We start from the raw sequence: 27,333 nt of genomic DNA on the forward strand, positions 1-27,333 counted from the left end.
CCCGACCAGCAACACAGCACCCTCTCCTCAGGGTCCTCCTTGAGCTTCTGGGCTGCGATAACCCAGCTTTTTCCTTGTGCTCTCCAACCCTCAAGAGTAGCAGCTGTTTCCTATGACCCACTCCGTGTTCCAAGTTCACCCAGTCTGTCCTCCAATATCTGTCATATTGATTTCTTATAGGAAATCAGCTGTTAAAATAACTTACGTGATTTCTAATTTGTTGACAAAACCCAGGACAGCATGCTTGACAGTCATAACTGATTTGTAACAGTGGCTTTCAAAGAGCAGCCTCAATCAGTCACGGCCAAGTAGGAATCCCAATCCACCTATGGAGTACCTACTAAGTGTTGACAAGTTAACTCACCTCTCTAGCTCTCATTTCTCTCAATCATTTTTATTTATACAGTTAATATATACGAGCACCTATTACATGCCTGGCACTGTGAGAGGCACAGAGATACAATAGTATGCAACACAAATTTCCTGGTCTCCCAGAATCCCTTATCATGTAGATGCAATGAGATTATGCAGCCAAGGGCAGGTGTAGCACAGCTCTGTACATCAGCCTTGCTCTGCACACCTTGGCAGACAGCCAAGACAGAGGGTCTGAAGAAGGGCTTCAATGCTGGGTCTTTTCAGAAAATGGGACAGGTGTCTTTCCTGGACAAGGCCAGAGTCTCACTCACTGTACTCCCATGGACTTGGGTGCGTGCCTCGCTTGGTTTTTCCATTACAGTAGAAAAGCAATGTCATTCCAGCAGCATCCACTCGGAAGGAAACAGGATAAAAGAGTTATATAGGAGGAACACTCCCTGGTGGCATTTTAAAGAAATTCCAAGGAGAGAGGCTCCCGTGATACTGTGGCAAGGGCAACAGCTGTTGCAACACACAGCCAGGATGGGTACAGGATGGCCATGTGGGCAGGAGAAGACACCAGAGAGCAGCGAATCTAACATCTGTCACAATGAGTCTTTGTGCCACAAAGAATACACTTGTATATGCCTGCACCTCAAAGAACCAGAACTCACTTTATGTTTTCTGCAGTAGGACCATGCACCCAGAGGTGCCAGGGAAGTGCTGAGGAAAGGAAAGATTCCAGCAGAGACACCCGAATTCCACAGTTTGACAGAGTCCTTCTCGGTTCTTCTGTCATCTTGAAATCAGGCACACTGTGGCAAGGGTGGCCAGTGTTCTCATTAGCAAGCAAGTATCATTGCAAGCTAAGTTCTGGAAAAACCATACCCAGAAATGCAAACTAGACTGCTCACCCCCCGGTTTTTTACTCATTCTGACATGCTTATGATCATCATCATCATAGTGAAGAAAAACAACCATAGGAAATTATTATTAGAAGGCCTGTTCACAGCTTCGCTCTAGGGCCTTGTTATAAATAATTTACTGTCACTGAAGGAATTTAGAGTGCCATAAGGCATGAAAAGCCTGGAGAGAGTTTTATTCATAAATAAATGCCAACACTTAAACAATAAAGACAGCTTTAAACTCCAGGACTACTGAAATGAACGGCATACACTGCCCGGATGACTTACTACAGGGCTCAAATGGCAAGATAATTCAGTTCCACCTGAGGAGGCACGAAACGGCCAAGCCCAAGAGAGAAGTACTTCAGATATGTGGTGATACTTCTCAGTGTTTCCATTTCCAACCAATTATGATTTCTGTACTTAGGATATCACTCAGGCAGTTCCTTTCCTGACCTATAGCGCTCTTGAGCAATTACAAAAATCTGCAAGCGACAGACGCAGAGGAAATGTGCCAGATTCAGAATGACCCATGGGACACTGAAGAATCCCCAGAGAGCGCTGGAGGTGAAATAATCTGTTCAGTTCAGTCAGCGCATTAGCACCCAGCAGAAGGGGCCTGCCAACGCCAGCCTCCATCTCCAGATAAGCCTCTTGACGGGAGGGGACAGCGAGAAGGACCCACACTCAAACACAGAAACATCGCGGGGCAAAAGGTCTTGCCCCTGGCACGTGGCCGCTGTCCATTCCCCTCTTCCCGCACATTTGCACGCCACAGTACACCTATTTATAACCCACTCTCGGACTCGGCAGGTGGCACACCTGAGCGAGCAAGGGCAGAGGGGCCCAGCCCCTGGGAAGAGCCTGTGGAAACCCCAGGCTGACATACCGTCCAGGCCGTTGTGATGACTGTAGTTTCTCTTCCCCAGAATGCTCAGAGATGTATGGTTCGGGGTGCTTAGCAGCCGCTTGGTAGTTGCGGTTTGCAGGCTGGGTGCAGATCGAATTACATTAGGTTTCTTCGCAGGATGGATCTCTGATGGGGGAAAAGGTTGCTCAACTCAGAACATGGTATTAAGAATCTCTGTGTGCATTTACACCAACTAATAGGCACACATCTTATTTCTTAATGAGCTGAGAGTCTGTTCCTTACGAGGCGGCCAAGGACCTGCATAATGAATCAGCTTCAAGTGTTGTTGCCATGGCTCTACTCATCAAGGAAGCCAGTCTTCCCCTGCTGCCTGAGCTCTGAGCCTCAGGTTGTGAGCACAGGAAGTGGGGGGAAACCACTTTAGCGGGTCACTTACAACACAAGATTGACCAAGGGAATAAAGCACCGGACTCATCAAGGTATCAGACATCACAAGGATGTGTGCAGAGACAGCCTCAGGGAAAAAATCACCTCTGGGCTGGCTCATCAGACCAGGAACATGCAGCATGCCTGGTGTGTGAGCTCTGAGAAACAGGATGCTCTGTGCGGAAGCAGGGTCGGTCACTCCTAGCTGGGTAACAGGAGGAGTCCACACACAACAGGCAAGAGGCAGAAGAACTGCTTGGACCAAGGACACACCACAAGATGGGACCGTGTGTGTGGTGTCTGCTGTCAGCCACTTAGCCCAGCACTGCTAACACTTTTTTTGTAGTGTGGGAAGAGGATTTAAGCATCTCAGTCTACTTACTAATAACGAGCAACCTCTCCTCCCAGGCTTAGCCTGCTGCTCACTGATTCCCAGAGCAGTGGCAGAGCAGGCCACCCACCCACAAACCAGCCCTATCTTCCCACTCTCTCAACCCAGCTGAGGGCAGACACCAGCTTGACTCCCTGAAACATACAAACAGCCGTCAGGATTGACAGGATTACCACGTAGTGGCCTGGTCAAAATCCTACACTCATCAATATTTAGAAATGGCTTAGGCCGGCACCGAGGCTCAATAGGCTAATCCTCCGCTTTATGGCACTGGAACACCAGGTTCTAGTCCCGGTTGCCCCTCTTCCAGGCCAGCTCTCTGCTGTGTCCAGGGAGTGCAGTGGAGGATGGCCCAAGTGCTTGGGCCCTGAACCCCATGGGAGACCAGGAGAAGCACCTGGCTCCTGCCTTCGGATCAGCGCGGTGCGCCGCAGCGGCCATTGGAGGGTGAACCAACGGCAAAAGGAAAACCTTTCTCTGTCTCTCTCTCTCATTGTCCACTCTGCCTGTGGGGGAAAAAAAAAAAAGAAAGCAATGGCTTAAATACTACCCCCAAAATTGTGCCCTTTTTTTCTCAGCGTGTTGTTGAATGTCTGCCCACCTTGTTCTCTGCGTCCCCCACACTCCAGGCACTTTCCAGACCAGACCACCTGCCTTCCCTGAACTGCTCAGGTCCCTGGACTCACTGAAGCCTCTGTCCATCTGGCTCCCTTGGCCACGTGGCGGGAGACAATGTTCTTGTATTTTTCCATCTGTTCAAATTATAAATCTTTCAACCAACACTTTGTTCAGTTAGGTGGCCCTACTGCTCATTGAAAAACACGCCTCCTTCCTCCACCTGCCCAGTGCATATGAAGGCCTGGAATTCCATGGGATCGAACCCTTTCTTTTCTTGTTTATCCATGTCTTCTCCCCAGTAGGCTAAGATTTTTGAGAGCAACATTTTATTCATGCAATTGTTTCCGAAATCAATTACTAGTGTCTCGATCACAGTAAATACTCAGAAATACGTTGTGCAGGGATGCAGTTCGTGGGGCTTACCTTGTACGGACAGAAGCTAACTCACTCACAGTAAAAACTCACTACTACTACAGAAAGGTCAACAAGGCAATGTTATTACATTCTAATTTTTATGATCAGAACTTCACCCTGTAAGGTGGGGAGGGGCTTCCAGGAGTTGGTCTTGCTTATGAATAGAAGGCAGAAATCTTCAAGGAGATTATCATTATGATCTAGGTCATGCCTATGATAACCACGTTGATGTTTTGGAAGATATCAAAGCAACTCTTCATCCTCTCAAAAACCAACAAGAAATAAGCTTGCAGGAGTAACATCAAGGGAGCTGTGAGGTTTAGATTCTCAGGACACCGACAAGGACCAGGTAATACACCAAGTTCAAGGCTATACTTTGATCTCTAAGATTGAATGTCCAAATTCTGAACACTATATACCTATAAATCTTTCTGACAGAGCAATAAGGTTCGAAGCAACTCACAGTACATATTTCACTTTTATTGAGAAAATGAAAAATAAATATTAGAAGCACGAAAACATGCCATTTTTGCTTCTAGGCATTATGAAGAACCATTATTGTGTAAATTGTTTATCTTAACATTTTGAAAAAAAGAGGTCATCGTTCAGCAATTTTTATGGTATTCTTAATTGTGGGATTTCAACATTAAATCAAGCCATCATCTTTGGAGATTTCCAAGTTAAGACAGCATGATGAAACTAGAAAATAATATAAATGCTTCTCTTTCAAAGCAACCTTAATTGGCACATCAAAACTGCAAATATTTTAATATAGATAAAAAATTAGTTTGATTTCACATTTTTATGAGACTAAATAAACCAGTTCTCTCTCTCTCTTTCTTTTTTGACAGGCAGAGTGGACAGTGAGAGAGACAGAGAGAAAGGTCTTCCTTTGCCGTTGGTTCACCCTCCAATGGCCGCCGCAGCCGGTGCACTGCACTGATCCGATGGCAGGAGCCAGGTGCTTCTCCTGGTCTCCCATGGAGTGCAGGGCCCAAGCACTTGGGCCATCCTCCACTGCACTGCTGGGCCACAGCAGAGAGCTGGCCTGGAAGAGGGGCAACCGGGACAGAATCTGGCACCCCGACCGGGACTAGAACCCGGTGTGCCGGCGCTGCAAGGTGGAGGATTAGCCTAGTGAGCCGCGGCGCCGGCTAGTTCTTTATTTAAAGGGAGAGGTGGAGGACCAGCGTTGTGGCATAGTGGATTAAGCCACCATCTGTGACACCAGCTGCTCCACTTATGATCCAGCTCCCTGCTAATGGCATGGGAAACACAGTAGAAGACAAAGTCCCTGTACCCACATAGGAGACCTGGATGAAGCTCCTGGCTCTTGGTCTGGCCCTGGTTATTGTGGCCATCTGGGGAGTATATCAGTGGATGGATGGAAATTCTCTCTCTCTGCCTCTCCTGTCTCTGTAACTCTGCCTTTCAAATAAATAAATCTCATAAATAAATAAATAAAAGCAAATGTGAATGAGGTGGGTTAGAAATAGTGGAAATAACTCTTTCAAATAAATAAAATAAATCATTAAAAAAAGAAATAGTGGAAATATTTAAATAAAAATACTGCAAATATTCAATCTCTAATAATTAAATGATTTTTATTTTCCTTTTTTTATTTGAATTTATTTGAGTACATATTTTACTCAATGATTTTTCTTGAAAAAGTAATCATATCTCCGGAACTGTGTGAGTAGGTATATTGGTAATAAAAATAAAAATTTCCAAAACAAACTGACTACAGATATAAAAGTACCCAATTTCAACCCAACCCTTTGAAATATATGAATTTAGTTTAGGTATGTCCATTTAGAATGGCCAAATTTCTATACCACACAGAAGTTTTTTTTGAGTTTTCCTCTATTAGAAAATACCCACCTAAATACCCAATGATACATGCCAAAGGTTTCCTAGTGCTTTTGCTTTTCAGGGGACTTCCAGATAGTTCAGCATGTCTGTCTGCATCTGAGGAGAGAAAGAAACACGGAGACAACCAGTGAGGTGGATTTTCTACCTACACCACACACACTGCAGAAATATAAAGGTTCAAGTGGAAAACAATGCAAAATATCCACCAGATTTCTGCATCATTTCCTTTTGGATTTGAGAAAATCATGCCTACTCCAGGCTCCCAATTACTGAATGAGGGCTTTATATGAAGGACACTCACCTCAAAGGCACATTGTGTGTGTAGCTATTACACACCTCACACACATGTAGTCTTTCTGTGTGTACTCATCTGAAAGGCAACAGAGATCGGCTTCCTAACTGGCTTCAGCATTTCTACATTACGGTGAGAAAATATCCATAAACTACAAGTCAGAATCAGTCTGTAACATAAGATTAATCTGGCTTGGGCAATAAGAATGACAGCTGACAAGGGCCACACACGCAGCAATCCCTGACGTCATGGAGGGAGTCCCCACTGAGAAGTTTTCACCCATCTCGGCAATACCCAATCCCATTAGATCCCTGCAAAGGCCATTTGGTTTCCACACTGGATCTCCATCCCTCATCTCCTACTGTGACGGCATTAATGAGATTTTAAGGTTATCCATATGCAGACAGAGGGTTTCATCCAACAGTCAGAAGAGTAAGATACTCTGAGGATGGATATTAGTTCATAAAGTGTGATTTTCATCACTCCTCATAGTCTATCATAAGACACTTCAGAAAAAAAAAAAAAAAGACACTTCAGACAGAGGGAAAGCAGATAATGCAAGCACTTTTAATCAGCTATCACTGGATGGAGGAGTAGATACAGAACACGGCTGCCTCTCTCCCCAAACAGTTAAACCATAGAAAGAGTCTGAAGGGACCAAAAAAATTTTTTTTCTTTTAATTCACGGAATTAAAGATTAAAGCTTAACAGAGTATCTTTAGCTGATATGATTCTACTAAGCTTATGCCTTTTATCTATCTGTGAGTTTATTCTACTACAAAATTTTCCCCTTTGCAAGCCAAGAGCACATTTCCAAACATACATGCAGAAAATTTCCTTTGACCCTCAGAGGAATGCACTGTGCCACCAGTGTTAAAATGTACAATTTAATTTAGACCTTCAAATAACTTAAAATAAAACATTTTTCACAAAGTCTAGCCCTCTTTTTCATATGGTAATTCCTTCTTTAAAAACTACTAGATAGAAGATGGGAAAATTGCATTAAAAATTAAAAACAGACAACACACAAACAACAGTAATCTATGTACCCCAAACACTGGTTAATTATGCAACCACTGACAACTACAAATGACTTGATTTCTTTTCCTCCTTTTCAACCGATTCCCTTCGGGGAAATTACTAATGTTATGATATTTTTCACCTGTTACTGAATAACAGCAAAGAGAGGGGCAGAAATATAGTAAGCACCTTTTGGAGAAATAATATAAACAAACATGAGGAAGCAAGTCCAACACTGCAATGATCAAACGCTTGTCAGATCTCTGAGTTAATGCTATCTAGTTTCTTCCTAATATTACTATTTCAGCTAAAATTCAAGTTCTATTTGGATAAGGACAAGAGAACATTTTTTCTTCTCCATTAATAAAGCTTGAGTGAATAATGTTGGTTATTTTCTTAAGGACTAGGACAAAGACAGTTGCTGTATTCTTAGTAATAAGGTTAACTCTGCTCTTGATTCCAGTCTGTAAGGCCCAAAGAGAAAGAACCAGAATGGCTCCAATGACCAACCCTGCGGCAATAACCACCACTTTGACAAGAACCAACAAACTCATCAAAAGGGTCATCCACATAATACCCCTTAAAGATATCTCATGTTATCCCATCCTAATTTTGCTTCTAATTTCTCATGCAATCAGTAGGATTAATGATGAGATGTTCCAAGTGAAAATTCACATTATTGGGCATGTCTGAGCTGAGATCAGAGCTCTTGAGAAAGACCCACCACTCACTGATACTCACTGTATTTTTAAAGAGAGTAGTTGGTGGCAATAACTATCAGCCTCAACTAGAAAGAGAATGGAATGCAAGGTGCTCAGAAATACCTACTCACTGTTCAACACAAGGATAAGTGCAGCCACTCAGCAGGAGGAGCACATCTGCCAGAGGCAAGGCCCATCAGCAGCAGATGATCTGGTCCGTGTTCAACACTCTGACCTGCGCTGCCACTGGTCTGTCAGTCAGTCCTTGCTCCCCACCACCCACTTGACGCTACTCCAACAGAAAGATAGGCATTAAGAAGGCACTGATTCAGAAAGCCACCAGAGAAATGCCTGAAGGGCCCAGAGGGAATCAAAACCTGCCAAGAGAGAGGGAAAACATCTGTATCCCAGTGAGTCACCTGACTGGGCACAAGACACATTTCTTTGGCTTCCTAGAGGAGGTAAACCTGGAAAAACAATGTCACTTTTTTTTTTAAGCTCATAGCTGTTTTTCTGCAATGTTTTGGAAATACTGGGGGTAGGGCGAGATAGAAAAACTGTTAAAATGTACCCAATGAATTAAAATTCATAAAAATATTTAACATGGGTTTTCAAGATCCCTGCCAAAATAAAACCATCAGAATTTGTTTTCAGAACTAAACAAGACACACACACATACATACATACACAAAACAAACTAAACAAGACACAAAACCCATGTACGATGAAACTGTTTTGATAAACTGTATTTTTGTTTTTGTTCTTCTGCAAGGCCAGCATTGTCGTGTAGCAAGTAGAGCCATCACCTGCAATGCCAGTATCCGACATGGGCCCTGGTTCACGTCCTGACTGCTCCACTTCTGATGCAGTCCCCGTGCTAATGCATGTGGGAAAGCAGCAGAAGATGGCCTAAGCACTTGGGCCCCTACCAACCATATGGGAGACCCAGATGGAGTTCCAGGTTCCTGGCTTCATTGTGTCCCAGCCTTCGCTGATGCAGCCATCTGGGGAGTGAAAACTGGATGGACGATCTGTCTCTCCCTCTCTCTAACTCTGCCTATCAAATAGATAGAGTAAATATTTCAAAAAAAAAAAAAAAAAAAAAAAAACACACCAAACCTGCTTTGAAAATACATCATAAAGTCAAATACAAAACATGGGAGATATTTGTATCACAGTTCAAGAGCCAACTTCATTAGGAGTGGGCATTTGGTGTAGTGGTCAGATGCCACCTGAAATGCTGGTGTCCCATGTAGGAGTGCCTACGCTGGAGACCTGACTTGACTCTCAATTCCAGCTTCCTGCTGATGAGCACCCTGGGAAGTAGCAGGTTATGGATCAAGTATCTGGGCCCCTGCCACCCCCGGAGACCTGGCTTAAGTTTCCAGTTCCCAGCAACATCCTGGCATTTGGGGGGTGAACCAGAGAACGAGAGCTCCATCTCTCTGCCCCTCAAACAAATAAAATTTTTTAAAAGATAAAAAAACTAACTTCATTAAAACATTAAAAATTCCCCTAAGTCAGTAAGATTTCCATACAAGAGGGAACAGGCCAGAGGCAAAAACAGTTAACAGGAAAGGAAATACAAACGGCTTTCAAATATATGCAAAGACTTCTAACTCATTCAAAATGATAAATGCAAACTACCAAAGATGGCCAACACTGCTGGCGAGGCCCTAGGGAAGTGGGCATTGTCCAGACACAGTGGACATGAGCACAAACCGCAGCTCTCCTGAGCACAGCCGAGGAATGACTGCAGAAGTTCAAAACACATGTCCCTTGACCCAGCTCTCCCAGAAAGAAACCTTACAGACAGTATGAAATGACATCTGCATATGCTTTTGCAGTATTTTTAGAATTGAAATAACCTAAAAAAATTAAATAGGGAGCAGGTTAAATTATGGTGCAGAACAAGGTACACAATATGTTAACATCTTTACAAAAACCAAGGGTACACCTGTCTAGAAACACACAGACTACCTGTGGATAATTAAGACAATGATGACGATGGTGACTTCTGAGAACGGTAAATCAGGAACGGGAAAGGTGATGAGATGTGTAACCACTTCCATACCTTTAAATACATTCAAAGTATCCTTTCAAAAGCAAATTGTTATTAAAAGTAAACAAAAACACCAAAATAAACGAAAACTGTTCTCTTTTAATGTTTCGAGCTTAAAATTTTAGCAAAGTATATGCAACTATTAATAACTTTTGATGAGAAGTCGCCAAACTATAAAATAGGTAACAAATTTCTCATGAAATAGATCTTGGGATACTACCAAATTTGCGTTAGCATCTTCACACAGAAAGATGGCTGAGTGCCTGGCAACTCTGCAGAGGGAAACACAGCTGCTGCTGGCGAATGGTGTTCGTTCAGAGACCCCTTAATTAAGGGGTCTATTATAGGTGCCAGGCTATCACTGTATCTACGTTTTTATGAACTTGAGTTTTATCAATGGAATCCTGCTAATATGACTTCTTATTTAAGCTTAGTCTCTGAGACTCCTGAATCTACAGTCACAATCTGGAAAACTGCTCACTGGAAAACTGTGAGGTTGTGTCTGGTGGCATTAAGAAAGGAGAGCACTGTTATCCCCTCACAGCTTTGTTCCTGGGGTGAGGAGCATGCGGAAGAGACAAGACGTCTAAACTTGATGTCGTTAGAACTGTACTATTTGGGATCTCAGCCTTGTCAAGGACATGGTACTTGGCTTTATGCAATGTTCTGCATTTTGGCCCAGCAACCCATTTTAAAGTAAGCACTGTCTACATGGTGGAACAGGCCAGGACACTTCACTGGGGTTGGTAATTTTTGGCATGAGCATACAACACACATAAATGCATGTTATTTAAATAAATAAGCATTTGGGAAAATTGTTTTAAAAATACTTTTCATATATTTATCACATCTTAAACATACATTGGTCATACTATGTACTTCAGTCTTTCAGTTATTTTCTTAAACAGGAAACATACACCCACGGTTCAAACAGAAAAATTTTAAAGAACAGTGATAAATCTCATCACCCTTCTCCCTCACCTCCCAATTTCCCTTCCCACAGATGTCACTATTTCTTGCCAAGATTATCCTTTTTACTACATGTCTTTAAGTACAGACTTGTTGATGAAAATAAAGGTCAAAGAGTGTTGCTATGCCCAATCCAAAAGTTTCCTTTGTAAATCAAGGACACGTAGTTGGGATGACGCTCCCTGTAGCTACATCAGAGTCCACCTCCCTAGCTTGCCACTTCTTCACTCTTAAACTCATAAACTTCTTCACTCATAAACTCTGGCTGTGACGCTGGATGCCATGACACTGCCAACTCCAGAAGCCATGGAAAGGGGTCAACTTCAGGGTGCTCACAAGAAAAACGACACTCCTTTCCCAACACAACGATGTGTGATTCTAAAGATTAATGAATGACAACTCTTGGCCTATTAATATTTTTAGAATTAGACTTCCATCTGATTTGGAAGTACGATCTTAATTTTACTGGAGTATTGGAAGTAGAGTGTCAACACTGTCTCTAAAAAACCAAGGAATGCTCATCTGGAAAAAAACAAAACCAAAAACCAGCTACCTAAAATGCACAGCTGCCTATGGATATTAGGGCCTTAAAACCTCATCTCCATAACAAGCTAAGATTGGGGCCAGCACCATGGCGCAGTAGGTTAATCCTCTGCCTGTGGCACCAGCATCCCATATGGATACTGGTTCTACTCCCAGCTGCTCCTCTTCCAGTCAAGCTCTCTGCTGTGGCCTGGGAAAGCAGAAGATGGCCCAAGTGCTTGGGCCCCTGTACCCGCATGGGAGACCAGGAAGAAGCTCCTGGCTCCTGGCTTCAGATTGGCGCAGCTCCTGCCGTTGCGGCCATTTGGGAAGTGAACCAGCAGATGGAACACCTCTGTCTCTCTCTCTGCCTCTCCTTCTCTCTCTGTGTAATTCTGACTTTCAAGTTAATAAATAAATCTTCAATAAAAAAAAAATAACAAGCCAAGATTAAGGAAACTGACAAACAGGTAACAGTGTGCATCAAAGAAGAGTGAAGATAGGATGAGATTCAGAGGCTAGGAAAAGAATTAATTAGTTGCTTGTCTGGAAAAAAAGAGTAGATGGCAACTGAAACACTGTTAATTTTAACTTTTAAGGTAAAATTAATTATTCTAGGAACCAGATTCTCTATGACCAATGAAGATCAATACCAAATAAAACAGTATATGCTTTTTGAATCTCTTCACTACAAATGATTCTATTATTATTTTCTATATATTTGTAGAAATAAAACACAATTTAATCTTGATCTATGTTTCAGTCTTTCAACAGAAAAAATCAGAATGAGGTGACAGAAAAACATACTTTGCTGAAGAAGGGTCAAAATGAAGACAATGTGCAAAGGAAGTGAACGTCAAAGAACCACAGGAGACAGAGGCTTCCTCAGCAGCCAGTTACAGTAGTGATGGTTTCTTTTCCATTCATAGGAACAAAGATGATACCGGACTCAGGTCAATTTTAATGGAAGAATTTCATTCATATTCATTCTCAAATGCTTTATTATTATTTTTATTTAAGAAATTATATATAAATGTATGTGTTTTAAATCAACAAATTGGATGAAAATATTTGTTCCCAGTTCCTCAAAATGGGTAAGAAAGTGGTAATGTAAGTCCATGCAGTCAGAACTGCTAGCACAAAACCTAAATCTAAGGATAAATTCTCAAATATCTTTGTATCTAATTTTCTTCTATTACTGAGCTTTTACCTGTTTTACTTTCTGACTGTTCTACTAAAAATTAGCTTCAGAAAAAAAGAAAAAAAAATACCAAAAATGCTTTCAGTCATCACTCCTTCTAAGGATATCCACTGTGAATCAAAGTGGGGCAACTCAAAATCAGATAAATAAGAGAAAGCATCTGAACGTCTAACTTTCCTGTCTATCCAAACAGCAAGCTCTCTAGCACTTCAGGGAAAGAAGCTGCCTGGCCCTAAAATATCAGCCAGAAATGGGACTCCAGAGCTAACACACAAAGTACGTACATATTTTTCAGATATGTGCTAATAACAGAACAACTCAATTCACTGGTATAGATGGCCTTTGTTCTAACAAAATGAAACAAGCAAGACTGAAAATGTTGAAAATAAGAGTGATAAGTCATGTAAATGTTATACGGTGATATGCATGATACATGATTATGAAATGGAAAACAAATTACACAAATAGACTGCTTAACCACAAATTTAGATGCTTGCTTATAAGAGTTCAATGTGTATTTTCAGAAAATCACCCAAAATGATTTTAAAATTTGTAATTTGCTAAAGCTTCTAATAAATATAATGTTTGCTATGAGGTACTGTGAACTTCCATCATGTTAGTGTACTGCTAAATTTTATTTAAATCTAATGGATCCATTTAAAGTCTGGCCTGTGCTGCCTCATACAGTTTCATTATAACACCCATCCTTAGGGGTTCTACTGTGGCACTACCTAATAGGTTCAAGTGTTTCATAAGGGTTCTTTAAGCAATTCCTTCACAAAACTCCATGGATAGGATCACCTCCCACCATCCTTTTGATGAATACTACTGTCTGATAAATATTTATACAAGTTTCAATGTTCCCTCCAACCCAGGTTGGCATGATACAAATGGTAGCAGACAAAAACAATGTTAAAAAAAAAAAACCAAATAAAAGGCTGTACACAAGAACTTATGTTTATTGCAAACAAACAAACCAAAAGGGGGGAAAAACACAGAGAAAGAGAGGGAAAGAGAGGATGGTCGGAAGCACAACACATGAGGTTAAGAATTTAAAAACGTCTTACATTCTGCCCTAATGGCAGCATAATTAATAGCAACAAATGGCCGTCTTGCTGCCTGCCGCAACCGGAGAGTGTTTTTGCAGACCTGACGTGCAAACTTTGTGAAATACGTAGTATGAAGGAAGAAAGCTTGGCGCGTCTTCACTGCGGACTTGGGACTGCCAGTGTTCCGGACTGGCATGCCCTGTGTGGCCTGGCGGGACATGTGACTTCTGACGCGGGGGTCCTGCCAAGTCAGAAACCAACAAACGTTAGCAGAGCTCGGCAAAGACATTACTGTTTACATCATGCTCTAAAAACAGCACAATTTTCAAAGCTCCCGCCACAGTTTCTGTAACTTACTATTCCACCCCTATGAGACAGAATTGGAAAGTGTGCACACTGGGGAAGGAGGTGGGGAGCAGAGAAGGGAATGGGGTTGGGGGTACAATTCTGTACTTTTGTGCAACAAACCAAAATCACATGTTGCCAAGGGAGCGAGGCTTGCTTAGTTTTGTTTTCTAATATCAAGGAGTGCTGAGACTCTGTGAGCATTGGACAACAACAGGTGCCCTCTGGTAGACACAGGCTTAACATCTTCAATCCAGAAGGATTTTATAAAGTCATGCATCAACTATTGTTGATAAACTGAGTCCATTTCTTATTGTCCCTCCACAATAGACCAGGGAGGAAGAAAATGCTTAATTTACATTTATTACTTTATGTAATAAGACATGCTTAATAGTATCTAAAGATTACACACTGTTTTCAAAAGCAGTTAAAATAAACATTTAATTTGTAAACTCTCGGGTTGTGTTGACACCTCCCACATACAGTATTCTTTTGTCTGAGTAATCTCCCAAGACCATTATTTTGAATCCCTGGGGAGAAAATTATTTTTTCCTGCTCTTCTTTCCACACCCACCCTGAATATAGTAGTGCTATGTTCAGTTATGAAAACAGCTTTGCTCATTATGACATTATCCTGTATTTTATTTCTGCTTCCAGGGAATGATCTGATCACTGAAAAGCATGACATTTTCAACACTAGAACCCACTGCTGCTCGTGTACCTCTGAGGTTGGGCTGGGAGATAGCTTCTCTTCTTCTGACTGGGTGGGCATTTTCAGGCCTCCATATTTTTTCCAATAAAGCCAACAAGTTGCACACAATCTACACTGCATGTTAGGTGGGCCCCAAGAATACCACTGGTGAGACTGTGTAGCTACAGATGAGAGAAAAGTAAGAGGAAAAAAAAAAAGGATGCCATGTAATTTGTAACATCAGTATAAATATAATCAAATATTTCAAAAACATCCCAAAGCCATTTTCAGTTTATAGGATTATTTTTCTTCCCCTAACTTATAAGCCAAGTATGAAAGTACAACACATACACATGTATCTTTCATTAAATCATTTATCCTTATTATAAATCAAGCACTTGTGGCGCATATTAAGAGAGGCTATTAGGGGCCGCTGCTGTGGCATAGTGGGTATGTACAGTATCTAAGTATCAGCACCGGTTCAAGTCATGACTGCTCCACTTCCAATCCAGCTCCCTATGAATGCGCCTGGGAAAGCGGCAGAAGATGGCCCAAGTCCTTGGGCCCCTGCACCCATGTGGAATATTCAGGCTCCTGGCTTCGGACCAGCCTAGCTCTAGCCATTGCAGCCATTTGGGGAGTGAACCAGCAGGTGAAAGACCTCTCTCTCTCTCTCTCTCTCTCTCTCTCTGCTTTTGCCTCTCTTTAACTCTGCCTTTCAAATAAATAAATAAATAAATCTTAAAAAAAAAAAAAAAAAGGGGGGGGCCGGTGCTGTGGTGCAGCGGGTTAACACCCTGGCCTGAAGCACCGGCATCCCATATGGACACCGGCTCTAGTCCCAGCTGTTCCACTTCTATTCCAGCTCTCTGCTGTGCCCTGGGAAAGCAGCAGACGATGGCCCAAATCCTTGGGCCCCTGCACCCACGTGGGAGCTCCAGAAGAAGTTCCTGGCTCCTGGGTTTGGATCGGCGCAGCTCCGGCCGTTGCAGCCAATAGGGGAGTGAACCAGTGGGTAGAAGCCCTCTCTGTCTCAACCTCTCTCTGTAACTCTGTCTTTCAAATAAATAAAATAATCTTAGAGAGAGAGAGAGAGAGAGAGAGAGACTATTAGGTGAGGGATCCTATATTTTACATTGTGCCTCTGAGGGAGTTTTTTTTGTTTCACTAATTCAAATATTTTTTGGTGTACATTTCTGGAATAAGTTCTCAGAAAGATAATGTGTTTATTACTAGTGCTTAAAACCTAAGTCACAGTTTATAAGCCTACGGTTCATAAACCATGCTTGGGTTTATTTAAGGTACTCAGAAAGGCCCCACTAAGAAGGTTAGGAACCTAACAGAAACAGGTCTCTGTTTTCCAACCCTTTATTTTAATCAATAGATAAAATCCTTATGTTATGATTTCTCCTTCTAAAAACAGATTCTTGTTCAAAACTATAAATCTGTATCAAATGAGTACACACAACATGATTTTAAGACCCAAACATGTTGACTTATCACATGGCTGAACAACACTGCAAGTCTGTGTAAATTTTATCTTGCAATTTAAATTATGCCATGTTAACATTTAAGAAACCTGTATATCCAGGATGGATATGAAGTTTAAGACAGAAAACATTGATGTTTCAACATTAGGTCGAAGAGGAGCAGGAAAATGATTCTAGTGCTATAAATCTGCCTTGGCACATTCTTTTCTGATCTGTAATAAGTCATCTTCTTCAGATCACAATGCTCAAACTGTGTATATTAAGATGCCAACTGCAGGACGGCGCCGCGGCTCACTAGGCTAATCCTCTGCCTACGGCGCTGCTACCCAGAGTTCTAGTCCTGGTTGGGGTGCTGGATTCTGTCCCGGTTGCTCCTCTTCCAGTCCAGCTCTCTGCTGTGGCCCGGGAAGGCAGTGGAGGATGGCCCAGGTCCTTGGGCCCCTGGCTTTGGATCACCGCAGCTCCAGCCGTTGTGGCCATTTGGGGATTGAACCATCGGGTGGAAAAGCTCTCTTTCTGTGTAACTCTAACTTTCAAATAAATAAATAAATCTTTAATAAACAAACAAACAGGGGCCGGCGCCGTGGCTGGCTCACTTGGCTAATCCCCCACCTGTGGCACCGGCATCACATATGGGTTTCGGGTTCTAGTCTTGGTTGCTCCTATCCAGTCCAGCTCTCTGCTGTGGCCCGAGAGGGCAGTGGAGGATGGCCCAAGTGCTTGGGCCCCTGCACCCACATGGGACACCAGGAAGAAGCACCTGGCTCCTGGCTTCGGATTGGTGCAGTGCCGGCCGTAGCGGCCATTTGGGTTGTGAACCAACAGAAGGAAGACCTTTCTCTCTGTCTCTCTCTCTCACTGTCTATAACTCCACCTGTTAAATAAAAAAATAATAATAATAATAAAAAATAAAAGATTAAGTCACTATCATTTGCCAGTAGAATTCTTTTTATTTCATTTAAACATACATGAACTTCAAAATCTGAGCATTCTCAAGTCCAAGATGCTGACATTGCTATCTATGTAAAGTTTTGACCAAAAGACTCTAGCTGTCCACAGATTGCTTCCCTCCTTGTCCCTACAGTGCAGACCATCCCTACATGCGCCATTCCTACCTAGGAAGCCAGCAATCTGTCTGGTTCACATTTTGCTTGGGGTCTGAGAGATGACTGATTACACGACTTGGCTGTCACTGCCTTCTCTAAAGCAGAGTATGCGGCGGGGTCACAAATGTCCCTCATGCCTCCATCTTTAAGGCAGTAGGCTACTTCTACCCTCCCAGAGAGCTGCTCAGACTCCCCAGCTACACCAAGTGAACATTCAATAACATTCATTTCCTTTCCTTTCTTACCCCAGCCACCATGATTAGAAAGAAAAAGAAATTATAATGTCACCAATGTCCCCATCAAGAGATTATACTGTTGCTTAAGATATTAAATAAATGTATAAAGTTGTATCAACTACCAAATATGTAGTATTCTGTCCAAGCCCACTTAACACCCAGGCAAGCAGCATAATATAACATCATACTATCTGTGCCAGCATAAATACCGCAGGGCCTTGGGGCCAGAAGCAACTATCACAAAACAATGTCTCCCAACATAGTGCCTGGAGGGACTGGATCTGAGGGTTATACATAGCAGTTTGTCCACACAGGTATTCCCTACAGATTCAGCTGTTGCCTTTCATTTTCCCAAGTATACCGAGAAGCCCCAGAGGGGATCTGGTATGTATCACGAACCATGATTTGGGTGAAGCCAGTACAACTCTGAACAAAGGCTGGCAGATACTGCCATCAGAAGCTCAACAGACGAAGGGGCCCGGAGAAGCAATCACAGGAACCTTGAGGCCTTGCTGGGCTGTGCACCTAGCAAGCACTCAGTGACTGCCCTATGTCCAGGCAGAAGGTAAGGAAGGGCATCTGCTCGCTGCTCTCTGCGCACCACAGACTGCAAGCTCCCGCCCCACCTACAGGCCCCAAAAGAAAGGACATCCTGGGGGGAAACACTTACCAAAGCAGCTCTCACAGGCTCGCCCTAAGAGAGGATTCTGGGGCTGGAATGTATTCCCCACTGCTCCATTCACAGGCCCGGGCTTGCCATTGCTGGTGGATATTTGGTTGGGATTTGGTTTGCTGCTTCCATGAAACGTGCAGTGAGGTAATAAAAATGATTTTTTAAACAAGGCAAAAAACTCTACATCTCATTACTGATTCATCATTAACATAAACTCCAAAACATCTGAAGGATAAAAACCCTCGTGTTAACACAAGGTGTTAAAATGGATCTAAAGCACTCATCTTGACAAAACAAAGCTGAATCTCTTATGGCTGATATTCACAAAGTAAATGTGGCCATATCTCTTCTCCAACCAACATAGCTTCCTTAGAACATCCTGTGATGCTTTTGAACGACACGTTATTAAGTTTCATCACTTAGAATAAATTCTCCTGAGAAAAACAAATTTTTTGGATCAAAATTAATCCTAGGTTAAAGGTAACATTGTTGTTATCACTGTCCCATTCCTGCTGCTCGTGTGAGAGCTGCTGAGTCTACACGCTTGCCCTCCAGGGACCTGCACAAAAGCGACGGGTGCAACAGAGACACCGCACTGTCCAGTGGTGCTTATCTCCAGAGCTAAGTTAGGATTCCAGGAGCTTCTGAATGCTCAGGATAATTATTTCTAATATGTTTGAATTTTTATGAGGAAGAGTACATTGTACTTGAAAATAGAAAAACCATTTAAAAAAAAATATTTTTAGGAGGAAAAAGAGACAGCTATCAGAAGCCTATAGGCAAACTTTCCAGAGAACAAGTCTACCTACCTACCTACCTACCTACCTATCTACTTCTTTATAGAGAAACAGAGAGTGACAGCGCTCCCATCTATGCTTCACTTCTCAAATGCTTGTAATGGCCAAGGATAGGACAGGCTGAAGTCAGGATCGGGATCCCAAACCAGGTCTTGGACATGGGTGTCAAATATTCAACTACTTGAGCCATCCACCTGCTGCCTCTCAGCCTCTGCATCAGCAGGAAGCTGAAATAGGGAGAAGAGCCAGGACTCAAGCTCAAACATGAGATGCCAGTGTCCTAACTGGAGTATTAATCACTAGGCCAAACGTCCACTCTTATGAATTCCCAGAAATGAGAAAACTTCTGACATTTAAGATAAATATATGTGTAGAAAGCAGCTCATGAAGGGTCCAGCACTGTGGCGCAGCGGGTTAACACCCTGGCCTGAAGCGCCAGCATCCCATATGGGCGCCAGTTCGAGACCTGGCTGCTCCACTTCCCATCCAGCTCTCTGCTAAGGCCTGGAAAAGCAGTAGAAGATGGCCCAAGTCCTTGGGCCCCTGCAGCCATGTGGGAGACCTGGAAGAAGCTCTTGGCTCCTGGCTTCGGATCGGCACAGCTCCAGCCGTTGCGGCCAATTGGGGAGTGAACCATCGGATGGAAGACCTCTCTCTCTCTCTGCCTCGCCTCTGTGTAACTCGGACTTTCAAATAAATAAATATTAAAAAAAAAAAAAAAGAACAGCTCATGCAAATTTGCAATTGAATTGCCTGAAAAAAAAGAATGACTGCAAATACCAATTTTTTAGAATGCTACTGGACTGAATAAAGCAGTGATGCTAATAATCACAAAAGGAGTGTGTACCAATGCTGCGTATGAACACGTGCATCACTGAAGATGCTCTGTAAAACCAAGGACCCACAGGTTAGTTCTAGAGGACAAACAGTCTCACTGGGGCAATTTGTGAAACAAATATAAAAATGCTTTTTAAGGATGCATCGTAAGAAATCACCTTTTATTTTATCTAGTGCCCAAACCCCCTCTCATCTGTACACCAGATCCTATTCTGCTGGTTCCCTTGAGAACTTCATACACTTCATCTCTCTGGTTTATCCTCCTGATGATCACTGACACATATGCAAAGTCCTTAAAACATTCAAGGGGAAGGGGGTGGGGGCGGGGGAGGGAGGAAGGCAGCACTGGGGGATAGCAGATGAAGCTACCCTCAAGTCCTGGCTGCCTCACTTCTGATCCAATTCCCTGCTAATGTACCTAGGAAAGCAGTGGAAGATGGCCCAAGTACTTGTACCACTGCACCTACAAGGGAGACCCAATGAAGCTCCTGGCTCCTGACTTTGACCTGGTCCTTACAGAAACTTGGGGAGTGAACCAATAGATGGAAGACCTCTCTCTGTGTGTCTCTCACTCTCTCTAATTCTGCCTTTCAAATGAATTAATTTTTAAAAAGTTCATGGAAAATATGCATTATTAAAAACTGCATAAACTTCAAATTTTTTGCACAAAAATAAACTCATCTTTTAATTCCATTTTCCATACACTTTCTGAAGTACTCTTCCATTCCTGATGCCCAAAACCATTTGCTTGGAAAACTTCTTCTGTAAGGGGCAGATAGTAAATATTTCAGGTTTTCTGTCAAAAGCACTGAATTCTGCCATTGTGGCATAAAAGCAGAGTTAGAGAATACATAAATGAACGACCATGTCTGTGTTTCGATAGAACTTTACTTACAAAAACATGCAATAGGTCAGATTTGGTCTGCAGACTATAGCTTGCAGGCCCCTGACTGGAGCAAGACTGCCAAGTCAATTCAAAACAGACTAGGAACAATGATCTGCATTACCCGGTTAAACCTGGTTAAGTGTACTTTTCCTTTGGTGGTGCAAGCACTGTGAGGTATAAGAAAGCTGGACTTTTTGCTTTTGAAAAATCTAATACACCTAAGTTGCAACATTATTTCTGGAGAGGTTGCTCTTAATAAATCAGAAATTACTCTGCAGGTGGAACATTACAGTTCTAAATACAAATGGTGGACTCTGTAAATTACATACTTCAAAAATTAAACAATAGTTATTTGTATGATGTAAAAGATTAATATGAAAATCACAATTCATTGCCAGTGAGGTCTCCTGTCCACAAAAACAGCAAACAATGAAAGACAGCAAACAAATGGTTAGGTATAAAAAACTGTACTTAGCTCAAAGAATGGGAAATCTTGGAGAAGCACATGGAAACTTGTAATAAATTTCATTTTAATCTCACTATAGCAATATATTCATGGTACTCAATAAATTAATGTTTTTGAATAATGAATGTTCAAATCCTGAAGACCTCAATTGAGCATAATTCATTTAAGACACAAAATATGGAAACTGGTGTTTATTGTGATATGACAATGGTTTCGAAACCCACAGGATAATAAAAGAATGCCAGACACCTGAAATTATCAAAATTTATAGTATTAGAATAAAGAAAACAATGTAAAATCCTCAATCATGTCAACAACAAACCTCATAAGGGCAATACACGATATCCAAACAAAACCCACTCTGTCATTCAGGAGGGGGGAAATTCCAGCCTGGGGGCTGTATAAAGCCAGCAAAATCATTTGGTCTGGCCCTGCCAAGGCAACTGCAGGCAAGACTCAAAATTCAATATATCTGTAGCAGGCCAGTTTTCAAGTTATCATTTTGTATGGCTCTGGAATATTGTTACAAATATCCAAATGGCCCTTGGTTGAAAAAGACTTCCCACCCCTGCAAGGTTTCAAAAGCATTGGATTTCTTAAACACATTGCTTCAAATGATATAGACTTTCATAGATTAGTTTTCTGATACTTTCCCTGTAACTCTGAATGGAAGTACAGTTCGTGGCATTCTCCCTGTGGTTCTTGCGTTAGTTTATTTGGAGTTTCTCTCCCTTGCTCCTTTGTCTAAAAACATCTTTGTAGTAATGTAATACAAAACAAGTCACATGCTTTATAGAAGAAATGACGAACACAAAGAAATTCAAATTTGACTGACACTGAACAAAATGACATGCTTTATGAAGATCATGACAAATATTTTAAGATTTCTGTTACTTACTAAGTTGGGATATACACTTGTTTCAGCTTACTCTCAGCTTCTGCTGCTTTTAGACGTTTCTATTTCAAAAGATGGATAAAATGTTTTATATGTAATGCCAAATAATTATTAACACTTCATTGTCTTTAAAAATACACAAGAAAAGAAACATTAAGGCATAATTCAAAAATTGCTATTTCAAGAAAAGCTTTCTTTCATATGCATATTCTTCAACTGCAGTAAGAAAAGTCACTGAGTTCTGAGACGGAACTGAAGTATTAACATTTTAGACACAGATTTTAAAAATAGCACAATGAACACCTCAATTCCTCATTCCTCCAGTAGTGAATAAGCAGGACTTTTAAAGTAACATTTTTACTTTTCAAATTTAACTTCTATTTTATTTCTTACTTGCCTTTCTGGGAGGAAAATAACATATAATCTTCACTTTTAGAAGAATATTCAGAGATGATTATTTCCCAAAATCCAAGTAGGAGAAAAGAGCTTGCAGTTATTCTAAGCAGAATTAAATAAGCATCTACTCTCAAATGTTGGGAGATTTACAGTAAACTTTAAATCTTGGCTGAACTCATTTAAGTTTTTACTGGTATCAATTAGGAACTAAACGCAGGAAAAGGAATGGGAAGGAGATTATATAATAAAATCCAGACACTGAGCAATGCAATAGCAAATGCAAAACACAGTTAATGTCCAAAAGTAACACAAACTACAATATAAGGCTGTCTTCCATTTTTCCAAAGAGTAGGAAACAAAAACATTTAGGGGGACAACCTGCAATGACATTTTTGGACATATTGTCATTCAAGCTGTCAAGTATTGACAATTCACAAATATTGTCAAGGAGGCCATCATCTCCATCACATTTATGGTTGCTTGTTGATTTGAGTAACACAGGTTTCCAGACTCCAAGGTCTTCATTTCTATGTAAGTAGTTTGAAACAATCATGCTTTTGAATTCTGTATGATGTTGACTCTGGAAATGACTCAACAAGCCAAGGCCATCTATTCACTATTTATAACCTCAAAAACTCATTATGGTACTTTTTAAAAGTAATCCTTAAAATGTATTTTTATAGCATCCATTATTTGACACTGGGTAACCTGCATACTCCGAAAAAATGTCTCTGTTAAAATATCTGTCTCTGACTTAATGAGTTCTGGCACATGAGCAAGGTAAGAATGTAAAACAAGCATTGGCTAATGTCATTTCAGAAACTGTACTTCTCCCCAAAGGCAATACTATTCAAAGTAATTAACTGAGATAGTTGCATGAATTTAGGACATTCGGGAAGGACTCAAATATTAAATCATTCTCCACTTGTAGAGAAAATTTGAGAACAATCTTATGTACATTACTAAAACATCAGACTAGTAACACTACAACAGTTAAGGTCAAAGACTTAGGGGATATAATCACACCAGCGTCATGAAAGATAGTTAGAGGATCTTTTATCTCAAATTATATGTCTGATGGCAATGCTGTAAGTGTTCAAATCTTTATTAAAAATAACTTGTTCAAGAAGCTTGTGCTGCTGTCACACCTTTGGTACTTCTCATCAGCAACACTCACAGAGGGATAAAGCACGTGTCGTTTGCAAGGGGAATGATGCCTCTCTAGAGCTATCCTTCCCTGTCATCTTCCCAAACTATCTGTCACAATGAATGCTGAAGTCAAGGAAATATTAAGATGATGATTTTAAAAATATTTTAAAAATATGAAATCAGGTAGCTTCAAAATGGTCAAAGATAAAGCAAACAAAACATTTAAAATTACTACACTGCTAAGAAATATTAAAATAGAAATAGAAAGTTCACAGTAATGGTATCATACGAGTAGCAACATGAAAAAAATCACCTGTTGCACGTATCTGTCAGTAGTTTTCCACATGTAATAATATTCAATGATGCTAGTCAATGATTTCCAAGGCAGCTGAAAAAAAAAATTCAACAATATAATGAAAATTCAAATAATAAAACAAGTATCCCTTTGAAAGATTCCTTCTAGAAGCGGCATTTGAGAAAACGAACTAATTCTTATCAAGATACCCCAAAAAAGTTACATTCAATAAGAGACTCTAATACAACACTTTCCATTTCTCACTTCCCATTTTATTAAAAATCATGATCCTTATGACTGACAATATTTCTTAACTTACTTAGAAAAGTTCTTGCGCTACAGGTAAGGCTGCAGCACAATTTTAGAAATGATATTTAAATAGCTTCAGCCTGAGTTACTTTCACCTCCAAAAATGCCAGCTACAATTGGGTGACATTTGGTCTCTGGTATATTTTTCTCATCTTTTCCAAGTCTATTCTATTTTGACCTATTCTGTTGTAAAGAGAATAAAAGCCTAAATCTCTGATAACGAACACAGCCAAGTGTGCTTCCTATTAGAAAAATGGGAAGCTTGCCTTTGCTGCTTTCGTTAAGCATTCAGAAACAGCCACGTGAGATTCTTGTCTTGAAACTCATAACCATAGAAAAAGTTCAGTAATCCAAGAAGCACTATGATGATCTGAATGATTGACAACACAGCCTTAAGCCTCAGCAGCCGACTGTACGCAGGGTGAATCAGCCCTCTGCCTTCCACTAAGCTTGCAGTCAGGGCTCTGCTTGTGACCCACGTAAGCAACATCCATGCCATGCCTATCACCTGCCCCATCAACTCACCTGTTTGGCCTGAAGAGAAAAAATGGATTTTAGAGAAGGTTAACTATTTTATGCTTAACTGGGCAGTAACTCTTTTGGTAGTTTCATATGCAGTCTGCTTACAAGACCAGATCAGCACAGCGAGTGGCCTATGAACTGCAGCTAAAACAAGTAATTTTTTAAAATTCAGCACATTCACCTAATTGAAAGTGTCTGAATTATGGAGTAAGGAGCCTCCAGCAAGACTCCCAGTGACAGTCAGAGCACGGGCCCCTAGGGCTCATAAGCAAGCTAAGAGCTCTCAGCACCTATTCTTTTTTTTTAAGAAATGAGCACTAGAGTGGGCATTTACCTCAGTGAAACCTGAGAAAACGTGTGACCAGTAAATTGTGCTTCATTAAGAATCATATTTTATATAATCCAAAAGGTGTTAACCAGCGGTGCCCAGCACCACTGCTCTCTGAGGAAGAGGAGGTTAAGTCAGGAAGACAGAGGTTAACGATTCCAGTGTGCCTACTGTTGCAGTATCATTTCTCCCTCAACCCTCTCCTGGCTTCAGGGGATTTCCATGAGGCAAATTCATTGACAAGGAAAAAAATATGAATGCAACGGATGACTTTGCATGATAGACCGGCATCAGTCAGAATTGTGCTGCTGCTGCATTTCAACCCCAAGCAGAAGTAGCTCTGAAGCACAAGGAAGAGGGGAGGATCCTTTTGGAGGGCAAAACATTTAAGTGAACATCTGGTATACCACTTTGAGTGGAAGGAGAGATGGGCTCTTTCCATTTGTACTCTAGCTAATACAAAATTGGTAAGCAGCAGCACAGCTCTCTTAAGCCTAAGACAAGTGTCACTCTGATTGACAAGAGTCAAGGGAGAACAGGAACCAAGCAGGACTGGTGGAAGAGGCAATAAAGCTGTGAAGGGATTTCTGCGAAAAAAGAGCCAGCACAGGCTGAGGCTGCAATCCTGGCTTCATTTCAAAGCAGCTAAACCCCGATCCCTAGCCCTCCTGGAGGTTCTATCAGCTATCTAATACACTGTAATACATTTCATTATGCTCAAATATTCAGTCAAATGGCTCACTACCCCAACTATGGCTCGCTGGGTATCCTTCCAACTTAGTTCTAGATCCAGTTCACTTTCCCACATTGCAAAGGCTAGAAAGCCAAATGCTGTGTTTCTACGACTCCCTTGTGATTTATTTCTGCCACTCTGATGTATGTGTGTGTAAAGACCTAAATTCAGAACTGAATTAAGCAGAGATCGAGAAGGTGGTGCACAAAGCATCTGTTTTGTTGAAGCCAAGATGGGAAGCAAAAACTGGTTCTGGATGAAGAGCTCTGTGAGAACTTCTCTGCAGTATAAGATCTATTGAGGTACAAACAGAAACTTCAAAGAAAAATCCATCAGCATTCCAGGTTCCACATGAAACACAGGTAAGAATTTGAAATCTGTGGTGTACAAATCCCCTCCTATTCACCCAGTGGGAGGGAGGGATCCATTGCCCCATGATAGTACAAAACAGCTGAACACACAACATGTAAGACATGGCACCTGACCTCAAACATGAGGCTATACCTGCAGTTTTGTTTTACTCATTTCGGCCAGCGCCGCAGCTCACTAGGCTAATCCTCCGCCTAGCGGCGCCGGCACACCGGGTTCTAGTCCTGGTTGGGGCGCCGGATTCTGTCCCGGTTGGCCCTCTTCCAGGCCAGCTCTCTGCTGTGGCCAGGGAGTACAGTGGAGGATGGCCCAAGTGCTTGGGCCCTTCACCCCATGGGAGACCAGGAAAAGCACCTGGCTCCTGGCTCCTGCCATCGGATCAGCGCAGTGCGCCAGCCGCAGCACACTGGCCGCGGCAGCCATTGGAGGGTGAACCAACGGCAAAGGAAGACCTTTCTCTCTGTCTCTCTCTCTCACTGTCCACTCTGCCTGTTAAAAAAAAAAAATTAAAAAAAAAAAAGATTTACTCATTTATTTGAAAGCCAAAGTTACACAGAGAGAAGAGAGGCAGACAGAGAGAGGGAGAGGTCTTCCATCCGCTGGCTCACTCCACAATCAGCCGCAGTAGCCGGAGCTGCACTGATCTGAAGCCCGAAGCTTCCTCCAGGTCTCCCACATGGGCACAGGGGCCCAAGGACCTGGGTCATCCTCCACTGCCCTCCCATGCCACAGCAGAGAGCTGGATCAGAAGTGGAGAAGCCAGGTCTCCAACCGGTGACCATATGGGACGCCGGCGCCCCTGGCCAGGGAATCAACACACTGCGCCATAGTGCTGGCCCCAATACCTGCAGTTTTTAAGTCACAGATACTCACAGCCTGGGGGAAGAGGACACTGAACTCCATGCAGGGCCACATGGGATCTGCACTCAGGAACAGAATGTTCCAGCAGGGGCCATGGACGTGAGACAAAGAAGGAACAAGAGGGTCAAGTGCCCCTGGCTCTTGCAGAATGTTCCTACAGGACGATGTGAGGTTGTTGGGTGTGGGGACAGGGGAATTCAAGGATACAGGCTTTTGAGGCGCCCATGTGGTTCAAATATACCATGGCAACATGTAGGATCTTGGCCTTCCCATATCTGAAGA

The 27,333-nt window shown here is 42.0% G+C and overlaps 1 protein-coding gene across 11 annotated transcripts in view; it reads right to left on the reverse strand.

Moving 5' to 3' along the window:
• Positions 1–27,333, reverse strand: part of MTA3 (metastasis associated 1 family member 3) — a 218,359-nt gene that overhangs the window by 13,503 nt on the left and 177,523 nt on the right. For 7 of the 11 annotated variants that reach the window (XR_011386669.1, XM_070069204.1, XM_070069202.1 and 4 more), the window contains exons 10-16: positions 23,948–24,022; positions 22,093–22,151; positions 18,206–18,330; positions 14,734–14,885; positions 13,686–13,908; positions 5,861–5,947; positions 2,149–2,295 (exon numbers count right to left, since the gene is read on the reverse strand). Coding sequence is in view for 9 of the 11 variants with exons in the window: in XM_070069204.1 (XP_069925305.1) it covers positions 2,149–2,295; positions 5,861–5,947; positions 13,686–13,908; positions 14,734–14,885; positions 18,206–18,330; positions 22,093–22,151; positions 23,948–24,022 (868 nt within the window). In the remaining 2 variants the exon portion in view is untranslated. The remainder of the gene's footprint in view (positions 1–2,148; positions 2,296–5,860; positions 5,948–13,685; positions 13,909–14,733; positions 14,886–18,205; positions 18,331–22,092; positions 22,152–23,947; positions 24,023–27,333) is intronic. The other 4 variants (XR_011386670.1, XM_070069203.1, XM_070069199.1 and 1 more) reach the window with 1 other exon arrangement.

The sequence above is a fragment of the Oryctolagus cuniculus genome, chromosome 2 (genome assembly GCF_964237555.1).
Source record: "Oryctolagus cuniculus chromosome 2, mOryCun1.1, whole genome shotgun sequence".
NCBI classification, from domain to species: Eukaryota; Metazoa; Chordata; class Mammalia; order Lagomorpha; family Leporidae; genus Oryctolagus; species Oryctolagus cuniculus.